This window comes from Salmo trutta, chromosome 20, assembly GCF_901001165.1.
Source record: "Salmo trutta chromosome 20, fSalTru1.1, whole genome shotgun sequence".
Classification (NCBI taxonomy): Eukaryota; Metazoa; Chordata; class Actinopteri; order Salmoniformes; family Salmonidae; genus Salmo; species Salmo trutta.
Window position 1 is genome coordinate 35,472,288 of NC_042976.1, and position 17,696 is coordinate 35,489,983.

The following is a 17,696-nucleotide window of genomic DNA, read 5'->3' on the forward strand; positions in this document are numbered from 1 at the left end:
TACCCTGAGCTGACATACAGTACTATAACTCAATTTGAGTTAACTGCCTTAGTCAAGCCTTGGAAAGCAATAGTTCTTTTGTCTCTCAGGGAGCTGTGGCAGGCTGAGACAGGCTAGCACCGACAGGCAACCTGGCTGGCATTTAGCACATTTGTGGAGAAGAGTTATGGGGATACAGAAATCCCCTTCGCGGGCAGGTGGGCTGGTTTGATGCTCCGGGTCTAGTTTTGGAAACACGGCGACAGCAGACTAACTGACACAACATGAGTTATCTCTCAGTGGCGTCTGAGGTCTCTGGTGAGATAGATGGGTGGATGTCTATGTCTTTCTCTATCCCTCATACAGACATGGGTGCGCCACATGACACGCATACTGTATGCACAGACACATACACAGACATGCGTGCATACACACATGCTGAATAAGTACAAACTGTTCACACACACACTCCTTTATAACCACAATCTGTTTTGCACACAATTTCTCAGAATTGCTGATGTGCAAATAAATATGTCCATAATTGACTCCATTAGAGCAATATTGATACAGTACATACACATCTCTGGGACGCCAACTGCATACCTTCGCTCAAATAAGCATTAATCACCGCAGTTTCATTCCAGAGCCAATATTGTAATGTTAGTGAGCAGAGCAAATAAACTCTTCCATTTGGGCAACATAGAAAGAGTTACACTTTTCAGTAAAAGTTTGTGGGGCCTGTCTCTGTTTGTGGTTCTCTTTATGGACAGTTTGGAGAAAACACATGTATGCTACACAGACACACACACAGAAACACACACACACACACACACACACACACAGACACACACATATACATGCAAACACAATGTACAGCATACCTGCTTGCACACTCAAAGACTAATACTGTCATTGAACTTTTTATACAAGTCACCATTTCTGCTCCTGTAAGGTAAATCATAACATTGTACTGTATGACAATTGTGACTATAATATTGCAGCCGAATGTGAGGGCAAGAGTCTATGTCAACCCCAGTTTCTCTGTTGAAGATCAGTTGACTGCTCCATGTTGGCTACATGACCAGCCCTGTGGTTTTAGTGCTGCTGGTCTGGATGTTGAATATTTGCAGCATGGAAGGATCCAGATCTGGCAAGGTGTTTCCTGCCTTTTTTCCAATACTAAAGTCCCTCCATCAATCAAGGCAGAAAAAGCAAACAAGAACACAAGGGCTTTCTGATGAAACCGTGGAAACAGCTAGGGCCTGCATTCCATAAACATTCCACAGGGAGACTGGGGGCTTGATAAAGAGAGAGAGAGACCTCATGGGAGGGGATGTTACGCGGAACACAGCCCCCCTTCCCCGCACTCAACTGCTGGCGCACACCCATGGTTCCCAGGGAGAGAATATTTCACATAGCGTACGGGGAGTCGTCTGGAGTTTTGGGAGGAGTAGGGGTGGGGGATGCACATGCTGGCTGATGATAATGATGGGTGGAATAGGGACAAAGCAAGAGGGTACCTACCTTCTATCGAGCCTCTCAAGCCTTTGCAAGAAAGTGATAATGTGTGGAGGGGCTAAGGGTCTACAGTGGGGGAAAAAAGCATTTGATCCCCTGCTGATTTTGTATGTCTGCCCACTGACAAAGAAATGATCAGTCTATAATTTTAATGGTAGGTTTATTTGAACAGTGAGAGACAGAATAACAACAACAAAAAATCCAGAAAAAAGCATGTCAAAAATGTTATGAAATGATTTGCATTTTAATGAGGGAAATAAGTATTTGACCCCCTCTCAATCAGAAAGATTTCTGGCTCCCAGGTGTCTTTTATACAGGTAACGAGCTTAGATTAGGAGCACACTCTTAAAGGGAGTGCTCCTAACCGCAGCTTGTTACCTGTAAAAAAGACACCTGTCCACAGAAGCAATCAATCAATCAGATTCCAAACTCTCCACCATGGCCAAGACCAAAGAGCTCTCCAAGGATGTCAGGGACAAGATTGTAGACCTACACAAGGCTGGAATGGGCTACAAGACCATCGCCAAGCAGCTTGGTGAGAAGGTGACAACATTTGGTGTGATTATTCGCAAATGGAAGAAACACAAAAGAACGGTCAATATCCCTCGGCCTGTGGCTCCATGCAAGATCTCACCTCGTGGGGTTGCAATGATCATGAGAACGGTGAGGAATCAGCCCAGAACTACATGGGAGGGTCTTGTCAATGATCTCAAGGCAGCTGGGACCATAGTCACCAAGAAAACAATTGGTAACACACTACGCCGTGAAGGACTGAAATCCTGCAGCGCCCGCAAGGTCCCCCTGCTCAAGAATACATATACATGCCCGTCTAAAGTTTGCCAATGAACATCTGAATGATTCAGAGGACAACTGGTGAAAGTGTTGTGGTCAGATGAGACCAAAATGGAGCTCTTTGGTATCAACTCAACTCGCCGTGTTTGGAGGAGGAGGAATGCTGCCTATGACCCCAAGAACACCATCTCCACCGTCAAACATGTAGGTGGAAACATTATGCTTTGGCGGTGTTTTTCTGCTAAGGGGACAGGACAACTTCACCACATTATTTGACAGGGCCATGTACTGTCAAATCTTGGGTGAGAACCTCCTTCTCTCAGCCAGGGCATTGAAAATGGGTCGTGGATGGGTATTCCAGCATGACACTGACCCAAAACACACGGCCAAGGCAACAAAGGAGTGGCTCAAGAAGAAGCACATTAAGGTCCTGGAGTGGCCTAGCCAGTCTCCCGACCTTAATCCCATAGAAAATCTGTGGAGGGAGCTGAAGGTTCGCGTTGCCAGACGTCAGCCTCGAAACCTTAATGACTTGGAGAAGATCTGCAAAGAGGAGTGGGACAAAATCCCTCCTGAGATGTGTGCAAACCTGGTGGCCCACTACAAGAAACGTCTGACCTCTGTGATTGCCAACAAGGGTTTTGCCACCAAGTACTAAGTCATGTTTTGCAGAGGGGTCAAATACTTATTTCCCTCATTAAAATGCTAATCATTTTATAACATTTTTGACATGCGTTTTTTGTTGTTGTTGTTGTTATTCTGTCTCTCACTGTTCAAATAAACCTACCATTAAAATAATAGACTGATCATTTCTTTGTAAGTGGGCAAAAGTACAAAATCAGCAGGGGATCAAATACTTTTCCCCCCCACTGTATACCAGGGCGTTGGCAACATGCGGGCAAGTGATTTTTTTTGTTGGGCCCCCTAAAATACATTTGTATTTTTTTATTTTTATAATTATGTTCCGGCACCTCGACCATCCGCTCCAGACAAAAATCGTCCCGCTCCTGAACAAAAATATAAACGCAACATGCAACAATTTCTAAGATTTTACTGAGTTACAGTTCATATAAGGAAATCAGTCAATTGAAATAAATTCATTAGGCCCTAATCTATAGATTTCACATGACCGGTAATACAGATATGCATCTAATGGTCAAAGATACCTTGAAAAAAATAGGTAGGGCCGTGGATCAGAAAACCAGTCAGTATCTGGTGTGACCACCATTTGCCTCATGCAGCGAGACACTTCTCCTTCGCATAGAGTTGATCAGGCTGTTGTTTGTAGCCTGTGGAATGTTGTCCCACTCCTCTTCAATAGCTGTGCGTAGTTGCTGGATATTGGTGGGAACTGGAACACGCTGTCGCACACATTGATCCAGAGCATTCCAAACATGGCACGACAATGGGCCTCAGGATCTTGTCACGGTATCTCTGTGCATTCAAATTGCCATCAATAAAATGCAAATGTGTTCATTGTCCGTAGCTTATGCCCGCCCATACCATAACCCCACCGCCACCATGGGGCACTCTGTTCACAACATTGACATCAGCAAACCGCTCGCCCACACGATGCCATACATGTGGTCTGCGGTTGTGAGGCCGGTTGGACTTACTGCCAAATTCTCTAAAATGACATTGGTAGAGAAATGATTGAGAAATTAACTTTGTTAATAATTAACATTCTCTGGCAACAGCTCTGGTGGACGATCCTGCAGTCAGCATTCCAATTGCACACTCCCCCTCAAAACTTGCGACATCTGTGGCAAAACTACACATTTTAGAGTGACCTTTTTATTGTCCCCAGCACAACGTGCACCTGTGTAATGATCATGCTGTTTAATCAGCTTCTTGATATGCCACAGCTGTCAGGTGGATTGATTATCTTGACAATGGAGAAACGCTCACAAGCAGGGATATAAACAAATATGAGAGAAATAATATTTTTGTGCGCATAGAACATTTCTGGGATCTTTTCAACTCATAAAACATGGGACCAACACTTGACATGTTGCATTTATATTTTTGTTCAGTGTAGTTCCCTACCTCTGGTCTATACTATCTGGCCATGCTGGGGAACACGGAAGTAAGCCACTTCCATTCTTCTGTGAGAGGCAGCAGGTACAACACAGGTTTGTATGTTAGATATAACAGCTGGACTGCTATCGGTTAGTTGTACATACAACAAAACCAGGATCATAAGCAGGGCACCTCCTCCACAGCTGTCATAAACACAGTATGATCAGTAACAATATTAGGGTCTTAGTTGCTTAGTTGCATTTTTAACTAGTATGCTTGAATGTACAGTCAGATCTCTATTGATCACTATTGATGTGGGAATGGGCATCATCCAACCTCTGTCAGTTGTGAATTACTCTAGACTCCAATGGGTTTGTAGAGGGCAAACTATGAGTTGTAAACTATAGATTCAAAACAATCACTGTACACCAAAACACAATGTTAAGGATATAACCACCATGAATGTGATCTTATATAGTATTCTATTCTACTCCCTGGGGTCGTCAGAGAAGTCACTTTCAATAAGCATAATGGTGCAGTCATGTGAACCGGGATCCATATTTGACTGACGGCGTCCCAGGAGGGTATAACAGGGCCGTCGATGACTCAGTTCTACTTCGGTGGTGGGATGTGGTTGAAGAGACAAAATACAGCAAGCCATTGATTCTGACAGAACTGGCAACCGACAGGGCTGCCATTTTACTGTAATCATCGGGGACAATGTTACCCGCAGCCACAAATATAAACCCCCTTGTCAAGCTTACAGGCCGCGTCAAAGGCTGGGATTGCGAACAGAGGAGCGGAAACAGGGTCTCGTTCTCCTCTTTTATCCCTTTCCTTCACTCCCTTCCAGCAGCAACCACTGGTCAATAAAGAGCCATTATGCGAGGCGAGACCGCCGCCTTAATTGCATGGAGGCATTTTGGAGAAATCAGCTATTATTAAATGTCTGGGCCCAGTGTTCCCCGTTAAGGGGTATTATAGGGGCTCTGCATGGCCTTAGTCTTGAGGAGCTGGCATGGCACTAGACTTTGTTGGTGGAGAACCGTGAGATCTTTAGATCACATTGTGCACCATGTGTGACTAGAGTATAGAAATAGGATGAGGTTGAGCCCTGACACTGATCTAAGGTCAGTTTTAAATTGTGCTATGTACAATTTGTTACTGTACAAGTCATTGGACAATCTTCATAACATATGATGACAATGGGGCTATAGGCAATGGCAATAGGATGAGTCCTGCACTCCTTTTAAGTGTTACCAAAACACACACCTGTAAAGCATACCAGATAACACATGGCATGACATTCATTTGCACAATTACGGTCGCTAGGTTTTTTTTGGGGGAGTTACAGTACACCATTCTCTTGAACAGCATAGCATTATTATACTTAAAAAAAAAAGCAAAAACACATTCATTACCTTTTCATAGACGCGTGAGTGGGCATATTTTGGTCACAGTCGGCTTTTCACTGTTTAACTGGCAACTCTTAGCCATGAGTTACCGTGACCTTCTTTAAGGTTACTTTGCCATGAGATGTTCTGACCCTCTGTCAGGTGACAACTGAATGGACAACTGTTCACTATGCCCAAAACAACACACAGGATGTTTTCACTCAATCTCCTTAACAAGCCTCCCTTCAGGGTCGGTCAACAGTTATACTGTAAAGGAACCAAAAGTCTTTAAAGTAGCCATGTGTAACATTAGCTGATCCCCTTCAAATATATGGGGCCTTCAGAAAACATGGCCCTGTGCCCTCAAAGATTTTATTCATCTCACTAAACGCCAGACTGTAAACAATTAACCGTTGACACATGTATAAGTGCAGTGCTAATTTCTGCTGCATAACGTGTGCCAACGTTAAAGCAGCGTTGAATCTGATGGAGTGCATACTGAGGCTGGTTGTGCTTTTCAATAAACTGGGCACAGTGTATGATGACATACACTGTCTGATGTCCTGACGTTTCTTGTCTCTCTCTGGAACAATATCGACTTCAGGCCTCAAACTCATGCCAATGTGTTTACTTCTCCTTTGTCCTTTCCTTCTAATCAGCAACTTAGAACAGTCTCCCCCTAGCCAATCAATAATTGTACAATCATTTATCAATTACGTGCCACAGAGGAGAAAAAACGGACTCTGTTGTTGCCCTTGTTTGCTCTCACCTTTGGAACCCTACAACTAGCATTTTAGCACGTTAGCACCTTGTGTGTGTGTTTCCCCGTATGATGCAGAAAATCTCACACTTTTGGTCTCTGGAGAGAAACACATCTTGAACTAATTTAAGGGGACACTATGGGGATATGCATGACTTCCATATAGACAGGCATGACTGTCTCTGAATCTCTTTAAGGAAGGGTGAGGAGTTATAGAGGCTTAGATTGTAATCTGATCCCTGGGTTAAAAAGACATTCCCCTACCAGTAACTATGTGGGGCCCAGGTGTCAACTCGTGACAGCAGGTAGTTGTTGGAGATGTCTCTCGTCAAACTGTCTCTGTAAACCAATCACAATGTAACTGGCTTATAACTTTAAAGTGCTGGAACATGTTTAAAACAGGACCAGTAAAAAATAACTCCTAAATAACTTCTACCAGATCATAACAAACCGTATGTTTTGGATGATTTACCTAATGTTGATAATAGAATAGCACTATGTTCTGTAGAGACATTAAAATGGTGAACCGTTATCTTTCCCGAGAAGGATTGAAACACACCTACACACACAGACTGCACCAAAACATAGACGGCAGACGTGATTAGCCATCACACACAGTACACTTACACTCGCTTGAAAAAGCACACAGAAGCTGTACTTATGTTTACCATCAAAGAGCACCTTTTATCATATCACCTTGTACAGTTGTGAATTGGGAAGAGGAAAATAACACGGTGTGGGAGGGGAGGAATTAAGCTGGTGCTGCTAAAATACACAACAGGAATGTAAACAAAGTGGTGCCGCACAAGATACCGTGTTCCCGTTTTACAGATACGGAGTGAGGGTCTACAGATGTAGGATCTTAATTTGAGCCAGTTTGCTACAGTAGGAAAATAATCCTGCAGCAACAATAATTATTATGTCAATTATTATGTGGATTATAATTTATGTACATTTTTGTAGGGTTTGATACATTTTTCCTAACGGAAAATCTCATTTCAAAGTGGAAATTCTAAGCTTTTAGGAGCCTTTTTAAACCTCAAATACACTACAAGTTTAAAATGTCCTGTCTATTGCAGGAAAGTTCCCCAGCAACAGGGCGATCAAATTAAGATCCCACACTTGTATGATCAACTCTTGTTCCCCTGATTGCAGTGTGTGTGTGTGTGTGCGTGTGTGTAGGGCGGCACACAATTGGCCCAGCGTCATCCGGGTTTGGCCGGGGTAGGCCGTCATTGTAAATAAGAATTTGTTCTTAACTGACTTGCCTAGTTAAATAAAGGTTAAATAAATAAAAAATTATAATAATTTAAAAAAAAATATCAACGAAATGCAACAAGCCCCAAAGTTCCATAATGGGACATTTTTAAACAGACATTCATCAAACAACATTCCTTACCACACAGTACAAAGCATTGCTCTGCCAAAATCCTCATCCAAATGTTTTAGGGGCAGAATAAAATGGTGGACCTGGAATTCTAAAGTGCTCTTAAATCACAATTAGAGGCATGCAGCGCAAATAATAAGAATGCTCTACATTCTACAGGATCTCAGTATACAGTCTATGTGGTTATAGGACATTGTGTGAGACATTTTCACACACACACACTCTCTCACACTCAAAACTCACACACACACCCCTTCATCTCTCGCTCTCGCTCTCAACTCTACTATCCATCTGTTTCCCTGGCTCGCTCGGTGATACAGTATTTTGTTGCATGGAGACATCTATCATGACGTGTCCGATGTGGACTGCAGACTCCACCGCAGCAAAGCTTAGCTAACAGACAGAACGTGAAAATAAATATGCTTCTACTACAAAACTGAAACCAAGTCTCTCTCTGGTTCCCTGCCAATGGATGCTATAGGTACTGTATTCCCACACAAAACAAGCTTCATCCCGATATTCTAGTGAGACGGTCCATGTTGGTTTACGTTTCTCTTGACCATACATTGCAAGGAATTCCTGATATGGTGAGGCAAGCGGGGAGGAATTCTGTCCAGGACTGGACTAATAATGGGAAGAAGCAAGAGGAGAGATACTTGGAGACTGATGAACACGGGTGCGCCACACTCAAACACACACACACACACGCACGCACGCACGCACGCACACACACACACACACACAGAATGATAGAATCCCTAGTTGTCTACATTACCTCTGGGATGTCTTTAAGAGCAAACACTGCTCATTTCCCACGAGCTCCAAACTCACTGATGAATACTCTCTAAGTTTTCTCCCTGTGCTGTTGCTCTTTCCCCCCCCCAATTTGAGGCAAATTGGATGCAATTGCATCTGCTATAAGAGCCAAAAATTCCCAAACTGCTGTTAGTTTCTCACGGTTGAGACGGAGTGACTGTGGTTATCATTGGTCAGGGAGCAGGGTCAGGGTCTAGAGTGTCGGGTGCTGCATGGACACGTACATTTTACACACACACACACACGCACACACGCACGCATGCACGCACGCACGCACACACACACACAACTTATACATTTAAGGAGAGTGACTTCATGCAGTATGTCTCACCTCACAAGCATTATAAGGTATTATTAATTATATGGATGGTCCCACAACTACTATATGGAGCCTCTGAGTCAAAAGGGGAGTGAGCTACAGTAGAGGCAGAGATAACGGTACAGGGGAGAGGCAGGTCCGGCAGCACATGCAGACACAGACGCACACACACAAACAACCCTCAAGGGGAACACCTATTGCCCGCCACTTACAGCCACATTTGTCATTCCTGTCAGATACACACACACAACTCTCCAACTTCCCCTCATTCTCTCTAACACACACCCTCAAAGAAGACTCACTCACACACACACACACACAAAGATCCCTCAGTGAAGGAAGCAAAAGCCATTTTATGTCCTGAGAACAAGCTCTAAACATTTTGACAAACACGGGAACACCCAAAGCATGCTAAATGGACCATAACACGAGGGTACCAATAAACTATCTACTGTCTACCACATGTAAGTGCATGTAGTGGACTGAAAGGTAATCCTCTATTTCACATGCACAGTGCACACACTCCTGTTCCCTTCTCATTCTGTCTCATTATTCTCGTTATGTCTGTCTGTCTGTCACACACACAGACACACACACACACACATCTGAGAGCACTTAGAACTTGCTGTTTCTTTACACAGAACAAGCAAACACAGTGTGCCACTACCAGGGGTTGCTATTCCATTCACCGCTGGAGCTGCACAACCTAGACCGGAGACTACCTAGCTCAAATTCCAGACATAACTACCAGGTAAACAAGCGCTCTCCTCACAAACGAGAGGAGTGTGGGACCAGCCTGTTCTTCTTACCTGATACACAGCAGTAGCCATCCTCTCTCAATGTCTCTCTCTCTCCCTCTCTTTCACTCGTTCCTTCTTTTGCTGTTTCCACGTTTAGTGCGGCATCGTCCTTTCTTTCAGTGTGCAGAGACAGAGAATGGCTTGCTTTGTCGGCATGCACACTAGATGGGGTAATCCAAAGACTGCCTACCAAGGCTGGAGAGATCGTGGAGGTGTGTGTGTGAGAGAGAGAGGTATGTATTTATCTGGCTTCACAAGGCTCCACGCTAATAGCTCTGGCTTTTCGTTCCTCTCTCCCCCTTGCCAGAAAAATGAGCATAAAAATGTCTCAAGTCTCTTTATATGGTCAAGTGCCACGAAGAGGGCCAAATAGTGAGCCCTAACACCCAAGATCTGGAACAGCGCACTGCAGCACTCAGCACCAACAAATTGGGAAAGTCTGGCTGCGGGCTATTGCTAATCCCCCCTTTCTCTCTCTCCGCTCTCTCTCTTGCTCTTTCTCTCCTTGCTCTCCTCCCTCTCACTTAGTCACTCCTTCCTCCTTTACTCTCTCTCTCCCTCTGAGCACATGCTTGCAAGCAAGGAGAGAGGGAAAAAAAATATCAGAAGTATATCTAGCTAAATTTCCCAAGGAGTGCAGGGGTTGGACTTGAGCTTGACACAAGACAAAAGCCCACCTTTTTTCTCCCGCCCGTTGTTATCAGGTTCTCGGGTTACAGGTTAAATATGAGTTGACAAGCTCAAGTCTTGCCTCTCTCTCCCTCTTTCACAGTCACACACACACACACACACACACACAAACTGAGAAGCTTCAGAAAAGCTCCAATATCCCTTGAAACAATAGTTTAGTCCTGGAGGGTCTTTCAAATGACTAAAATAGAGAGTAATAATAATGGACCTACATTCATACAGATGTTGTTTAATGTATCCAGCTCGCTAATAATGACCTAAATGAAAGACAGACCATCATGGAGCATAGAAAATTCAAAAAATGAGGGATAGAGGATTATTTTAGGGAAATTTTGACGCAGAGGAAATATTACACATTTTCAGTGCATTCCCCCCAGACCTAATTGAAAATCGAATGATTTCTCAAATAAAACCCTGAAACGAAACAAATGTAGGCTGAAAATAATTAGTATATCATATCACAGGACAAGACACCGCATTCACACGGAATTGCACAAAGTGGACAATTCAGATTTGTCACTTCAAGCACAAATATATCATACTTGACAATTTCTTTTACTTTTGACTTAAATTGTTGAGCAACATCATGGGTAAGCTCTGGCCATCGTCTTTCACCTCGAAAATGTGGATTTCTACTGGTGTGGGCTTTTAAGCCTTCAGGCTAAATAAATAATAAGCATAATATAGGCAAAGAACCACAATGTCCAAAGCGGTGAGTCTACACATAACAGTAATATGTTAACCATCCTTATGTTGTAGTAGCTGTCATATCCTCTGACAATAACAATGACATCATATTTCCATAACCTCAAGAGTATATTTGACAACTACAACAAACAGTAGTCGACTTTCAACAAGTACGCTACCACTTATGCTTATATGGCAGACATTTTGGAACAGACAATTACACTGTGTTCCGCATGGAAAGATTGACCATCTTCTTTGAAGTTGGGTCGGAATAATTACATGGCAGCACCTTTAAAGTAACACCTAGGCTAGGAGTTCGTCCCTGCAGTTGTGTTCACCAGATGCCTGTTCTGTATGTGTTGTTTAATCCACAATTAATGACAAGGAGTAGGAAGGAAGGAAGGGTGGGTGGATGGGTGGGTGAGTGGGTGGGGGGAGGACACAATGCTTGTTGTATAAGCAACAAAAGAACATGATGGTTTACGTCAGCTAGCTAGCAAATACCATCATGTACAGTAAAGCAAATGAACGGACGAGACTCAATGGGTCTGGGAACTTCCCTGGTTTTTAAGGAGTGTGAATGTGTGTGAAGGCTATTCATAGGTGTGTTCAGTATCTTGGTGAGGTATGTGCAGTGTGTGTGAGAATATGCCTGAGTTAAGTGCTAATATGTTATGGGTCTGGCATATTTCCTGTGTCCTGGTTTTTATTAGCTGCATTATCCCCTTGTAGCTGCCTGTAATCAGCGCTGACACTGCCAGGACTCACCGTCAGGGAGGGAGGTGTCTGATGGGAGAGGTACAGTACTGTACCGCATCAGGGAAGAAAATACCAGTGTGCATGTGGTGTGAAGGTATGAGCAAACAGACGCCTGCCGGAGCAAAATGGAATGAAGCTGTGCAACCCACAGCTTTGCATTCGGGGAACGCCAGCGAGAGGAAACATATAGAAACAGAATGACTAGACTAGACTAAACTAAACAGATTATATTTATATTAGGAGAGCTTCAAACTAAGACCATAGAACATCTTGCTACACATCACCAGAACATCTTGCTACACATCACCAGACCTTTTTATGACACTATCAAAGCAATAATGTGAGGTTTGTGGATTGAACTGATTGGGTGAAAGATAATAGAATACAAAAGAATATATATATTTTTTCATTGTCAAATGGAAATGTGTCTATTTGCTGTCTTTTATTGTCGACCCCCTGGACACTGCACACGTACATATTTCTCCAAGATGGCGTAGCAGTCGGACGTGTGTGTTTGTCTTTGTCTTATCCCGAGTCTTATCACATGTAAATAGCCAGGGCTTTTTCGTATATATATCATACTCTCACTTTCTATCCACAAACTAAATATACTTTCCTGCAATCCGCCTCATCCAATGTGGTACAGATCTGCAATTGTATTCCTTATAACTGGAACCTCCATCAGGAGCTAGCCAGCTAACTAGCTACTAGTCTTTATTAGCCACTGCTAGCGGTCTTCACCTTTAGCTCGGTCACCAGCCAACCTTAGCTCGGACAATACCTGCCAGTCTGCACAGCGCGATATTAACCCAGAGCATATCGGACTGCTTCTCTCTACCACATCATTCCTGCTGCTCTGGATGATTACACCAGATCATCTCAGCTAGCTAGCTGCAAACAAGTGGCTACTGTTAGCTAACGCCTCTGTCCCGAAGCAAGCACCAGCTAGCCTTGAGCTAGCCTCGAGCTAGGCCCATATACCAGCTAATTCTAGGGCTACAAATCCTCTTTTGCCAATTGGCCTGGACCATTTATGGTCAACACGGAGCCCCGCCGATCCATCACGACTGGACTGCCGACGTGATCGCCCGATGTGGTCTCAACAGGCTATTCTATTACAATGTCACCGAAGAACTATCTGCTAGCCCCGGCCCGCTAGCTTTCTGAACGCTGTGTCCCCTGACTCACCTGTTGCTGCTCTTTTGACCCTACGATCACTCGGCTACACAGCTGATGCCCCCTGGACTGTTTCAATAACACGGTACATCATTTTGTTTACCTGTCAGCCCTAGCCTCGAACTCAGGTCCTGTATGTACCTAACTGACTTGCTCTGCCCATTCATCGCCATTTACCCGTTGTTGTCTTAGCTCTCCTGATCAACACCTGTGATTGCTTTATGCCTCTCTCTAATGTCACTATGCCTTGTCTACTGCTGTCTTGGCTAGTTCTTATTGTTTTATTTTACTGTAGAGCCCTAAGTCCCGCTCAACTTGCCTTAGATAGCTCTTTGTCCCACTCCACACACATGCGGAGACCTCACCTGGCTTAACTAGTGCCTCCAGAGACGAAACCTCTCTCATCGTTACTCAACGCCTAGGTTTACCTCAACTGTACTCACATCCTACCATAAAATTGTCTGTACATTATGCCCTGAACCTATTCTACCACGCACAGAAATCTGCTCCTTTAATTCTCTGTTCCCAATGCACTAGAAGACCAGTTCTTATAGCCTTTAGCCATACCCTTATCCTACTCCTCCTCTGTTCCTCTGGTGATGTAGAGGATAACCCAGGCCCTGTAGCCCCCAGGTCCACTCCTATTCCCCAGGCGCTATCATTTGTTGACTTCTGTAACCGTAAAAGCCTTGGTTTCATGCACGTTAACATTAGAAGCCTCCTCCCTGAGTTTGTTTTATTCACTGCTTTAGCACACTCCGCCAACCCTGATGTCCTAGTCGTGTCTGAATCCTGGCTTAGGAAGGCCACCAAAAATTCTGAAATTTCCATCCCCAATTACAACATTTTCCGCCAAGATAGAACTGCCAAAGGGGGCGGAGTTGCAATCTACTGCAGAGTTCTGCATTGCTATCCAAGTCTGTGCCCAAACAGTTTGATCTTCTACTTTTAAAAATCCACCTTTCCAGAAATAAATATCTCACTGTTGCCGCTTGTTATAGACCCCCTCTCAGCCCCCAGCTGGGCACTGCACACCATATGTGAATTAATTGCCCCCCATTTATCTTCAGAGTTTGTACTGTTAGGTGACCTAAACTGGCATATGCTTAACCAGTCTTGGGTAGGGAGCAGTATTTTCACATCGGGAAGAAAAGCGTGCCCAAAGTGAACTGCCTGTAACTCAGGCCCAGAAGCTAGGATATGCATATAATTCGTAGATTTGGATAGAAAACACTCTATCTAAAACTGTTAAAATAATGTCTGTGAGTATAACAGAACTGATATGGCAGGCAAAACCCCGAGGACAAACCATCCCCCAAAAACAATATTTCAGCCTACCACTATTTTCAATGGCTGTCACTTTTATTATAAGTTCTCCCAGATTGCAGTTCCTAGGGCTTCCACTAGATGTCAACAGTCTTTAGAAAGAGTTTCAGGCTGGTTTTTGGAAAAATTAGCCAGAAATTGTAGTTTTTCTAGGTGGCTCCCATTTAGGCTGTAGTGTTTCCAAGCACGTGATTGAGAGTGCATTCTTTAGTATTTTTCTCCGGTAAAGACAATAGCGATTCTCTGTCTTAAATTGTATCGTTTATTTACGTCTTAGGGTACCTAAGGTTTGATTATAAACGTTGTTTGACTTGTTTGGAAAAGTTTATTAGTAACGTTTGGGATTCATTTTGTATGTATTTTGATGGAGGGAAACTGGATGGATTATTGACTGAAGCGCACCAGCTAAACTGAGCTTTTATGGATATAAAGAAGAACATAATCGAACAAAAGGACCATTTGTGATGTAACTGGGACCTTTTGGAGTGCCAACAGAAGAAGATCATCAAAGGTAAGCCATTTATTATATCGCTATTTCTGACTTTCGTGGCGCACCTGCCTGGTTGAAATATGTTTTTCATGGTTTTGTTTGCGGGGCGCTGTCCTCAGATAATCGCATGGTGTGCTTTCGCCGTAAAGCCTTTTTGAAATCAGACACAGAGGCTGGATTAACAAGAAGTTAAGCTTTATTTTGATGTATTACACTTGTGATTTTATGAAAGTTAAATATTTATAATTCTGTAGTTTGAATTTCGCTCTCTGCAATTTCACAGGATGTTGGCCAGGTGCGACGCTACCGTCCCACCTGCCCATAAGAAGTTAACACCCCGGCCGTACTACAATTTAAGCTAGATGCCCTCAATCTCACACAAATGATCAAGGAACCTACCAGGTACAACCCTAAATCCGTAAACACGGGAACCCTCATAGATATCATCCTGACCAACCTGCCCTCTATATACACCTCTGCTGTCTTCAACCAGGATCTCAGTGATCACTGCCTCATCGCCTGCTTCCATAATGGGTCTGCGGTCAAACGACCACCCCTCATCACTGTCAAACGCTCCCTAAAACACTTCAGCGAGAAGGCCTTTCTAATCAACCTGGCCCGGGTATCATGGAAGGTTATTGACCTCATTCCGTCAGTAGAGGATGCCTGGTTATTATTTAAAAGTGATTTCCTCACCATCTTAAATAAGCATGCCCCATTCAAAAAATGTAGAACTAAGAACAGATATAGCCCATGACTCACTCCAGACTTGACTGCCCTTGACCAGCACAAAAACATCCTGTGGCGTACTGCATTAGCATCCAATAGCCCCTGTGATATGCAACCTTTCAGGGAAGTTAGGAACCAATATACACAGGCAGTTAGGAAAGCAAAGGCTAGCTTTTTCAAACAGAAATTTGCATCCTGTAGCACAAACTCCAAAAAGTTGTGGGACAATGTAAAGTCCATGGAGAATAAGAGCACCTCCTCCCAGCTGCCCACTGCACTGAGGCTAGGAAATACTGTCACCACCGATAAATATACGATATTCGAGAATTTCAATTAGCAGTTTTCTATGGCTGGCCATGCTTTCCAACTGGCTACCTCTGCACCCCCCCAAAGCAACTTGCCCAATCCTCCCCCCCTTCTCCTTCACCCAAATCTAGACAGCTAATGTTCTGAAAGAGTTGCAAAATCTGGACCCCTACAAATTGTATTTATTTTACTAGGCAGGTCAGTTAAGAACAAATTCTTATTTTCAATGACGGCCTAGGAACAGTGGATTAACTGCCTTGTTCAGGGGCAGAATGACAGAGTTGTACCTTGTCAGCTCGGGGATTTAAACTTCCAACCTTTCGATTACTAGTCCAACACTCTAACCACTAGGCTACCCTTCCGGGCTAGACAATCTTGACCCTCTCTTTCTAAAATTATCCGCCGCAATTGTTGCAAGCCCTATCACTAGCCTGTTCAACCTCTCTTTAGTATCGTCTGAGATCCATAAAGATTGGAATGCTGCCGTGGTCATCCCCCTCTTCAAATAGAGTTCAGTGTGTCAAATCGGAGGGCCTGTTGTCCAAACCTCTGGCAGTCTCTGAGGGTGCCACAGGTTAAATTCTCGGGCCAACTCTTTTCTCTGTATATATCAATGATGTCGCTCTTGCTGCTGGTGATTCTCTGATCCACCTCTACGCAGACGGCACCATTCGGTATACTTCTGGCCCTTCTTTGGACACTGTGTTAACAAAACTCCAGACGAGCTTCAACGCCATACAACTCTCCTTTTGTGGCCTCCAACTACTCTTAAATGCAAATAAAACTAAATGCATGCTCTTCAACCGATCGCTGCCCGCACCCACCCGCCCGTCATGCATCACTACTCACTACTGGATGGTTCTGACTTAGAATATGTGGACAACTACAAATACCTAGGTGTCTGGTTAGACTGTAAACTCTCATTCCAGACTCACATTAAGCATCTCAATACAAAATTAAATCTATAATCAGCTTCCTATTTTGCAACAAAGCCTCCTTCACTTACGATGCTAAACATACCCTTGTAAAACTGACCATCCTACTGATCCTCGACTTCGGCGATGTCATTTACAAAATAGCCTCCAACACTCTACTAGCAAGTTGGATGTAGTCTATCCCAGTGCTATCCGTTTTGTCACCAAAGCCCCATATACTACCCACCACTGCAACCTGTATGCTCTCGTTGGCTGGCCCTCGCTTCATATTCGTCGCCAAACCCACTGGCTCCCGGTCATCTATAATTATTTGCTAGGTAAAGCCCCGCCTTTTCTCAGCTCACTGGTCACCATAGCAGCCCCCACCCTCAGCATGAGCTCCAGCAGGTATATTTTACTGGTCATCCCCAAAGCCAACTCCTGCTTTTGCCGCCTTTGCTTCCAGTTCTCTGCTGCCAATGACTGGAACGAATTGCAAAAATCACTGAAGCTGGAGACTTATATCTCCCTCACTAACTTTAAGCATCAGCTGTCAGAGCAGCTTACCAATCATTGCACCTGTACACAGCCCATCTGTAAATAACCCACCCAACTACCTTATCCCCATATTGTTATTTATTATTTATTATTTTGCTCCTTTGCACCCCAGTATCTCTACTTGCTCATCATCTTTTGCACATCTATCACTCCAGTGTTAATGCTAAATTGTAATTATTTCGCCACTATGGCCTATTTATTGCCTTACCTCCCTTATCTTAATACATTTGCACACACTGTATATAGATTTTTCTATTGCGTTATTGACTATACGTTT

The 17,696-nt window shown here is 43.8% G+C and overlaps 1 protein-coding gene across 7 annotated transcripts in view; it reads right to left on the bottom strand.

The window, feature by feature from the left end:
* Window positions 1-17,696, bottom strand: part of tns1b (tensin 1b) — a 302,397-nt gene that overhangs the window by 128,057 nt on the left and 156,644 nt on the right. For 2 of the 7 annotated variants that reach the window (XM_029703062.1, XM_029703060.1), the window contains exon 1: window positions 9,794-10,319. The exons of the other annotated variants lie outside the window; for them this stretch is intronic. In XM_029703062.1, the coding sequence (XP_029558922.1) occupies window positions 9,794-9,814 (21 nt within the window). In that variant the 5' untranslated portion in view covers window positions 9,815-10,319. Of the gene's footprint in view, window positions 1-9,793; window positions 10,320-17,696 lie in introns of those variants that run through there. 7 annotated transcript variants of the gene reach the window in all.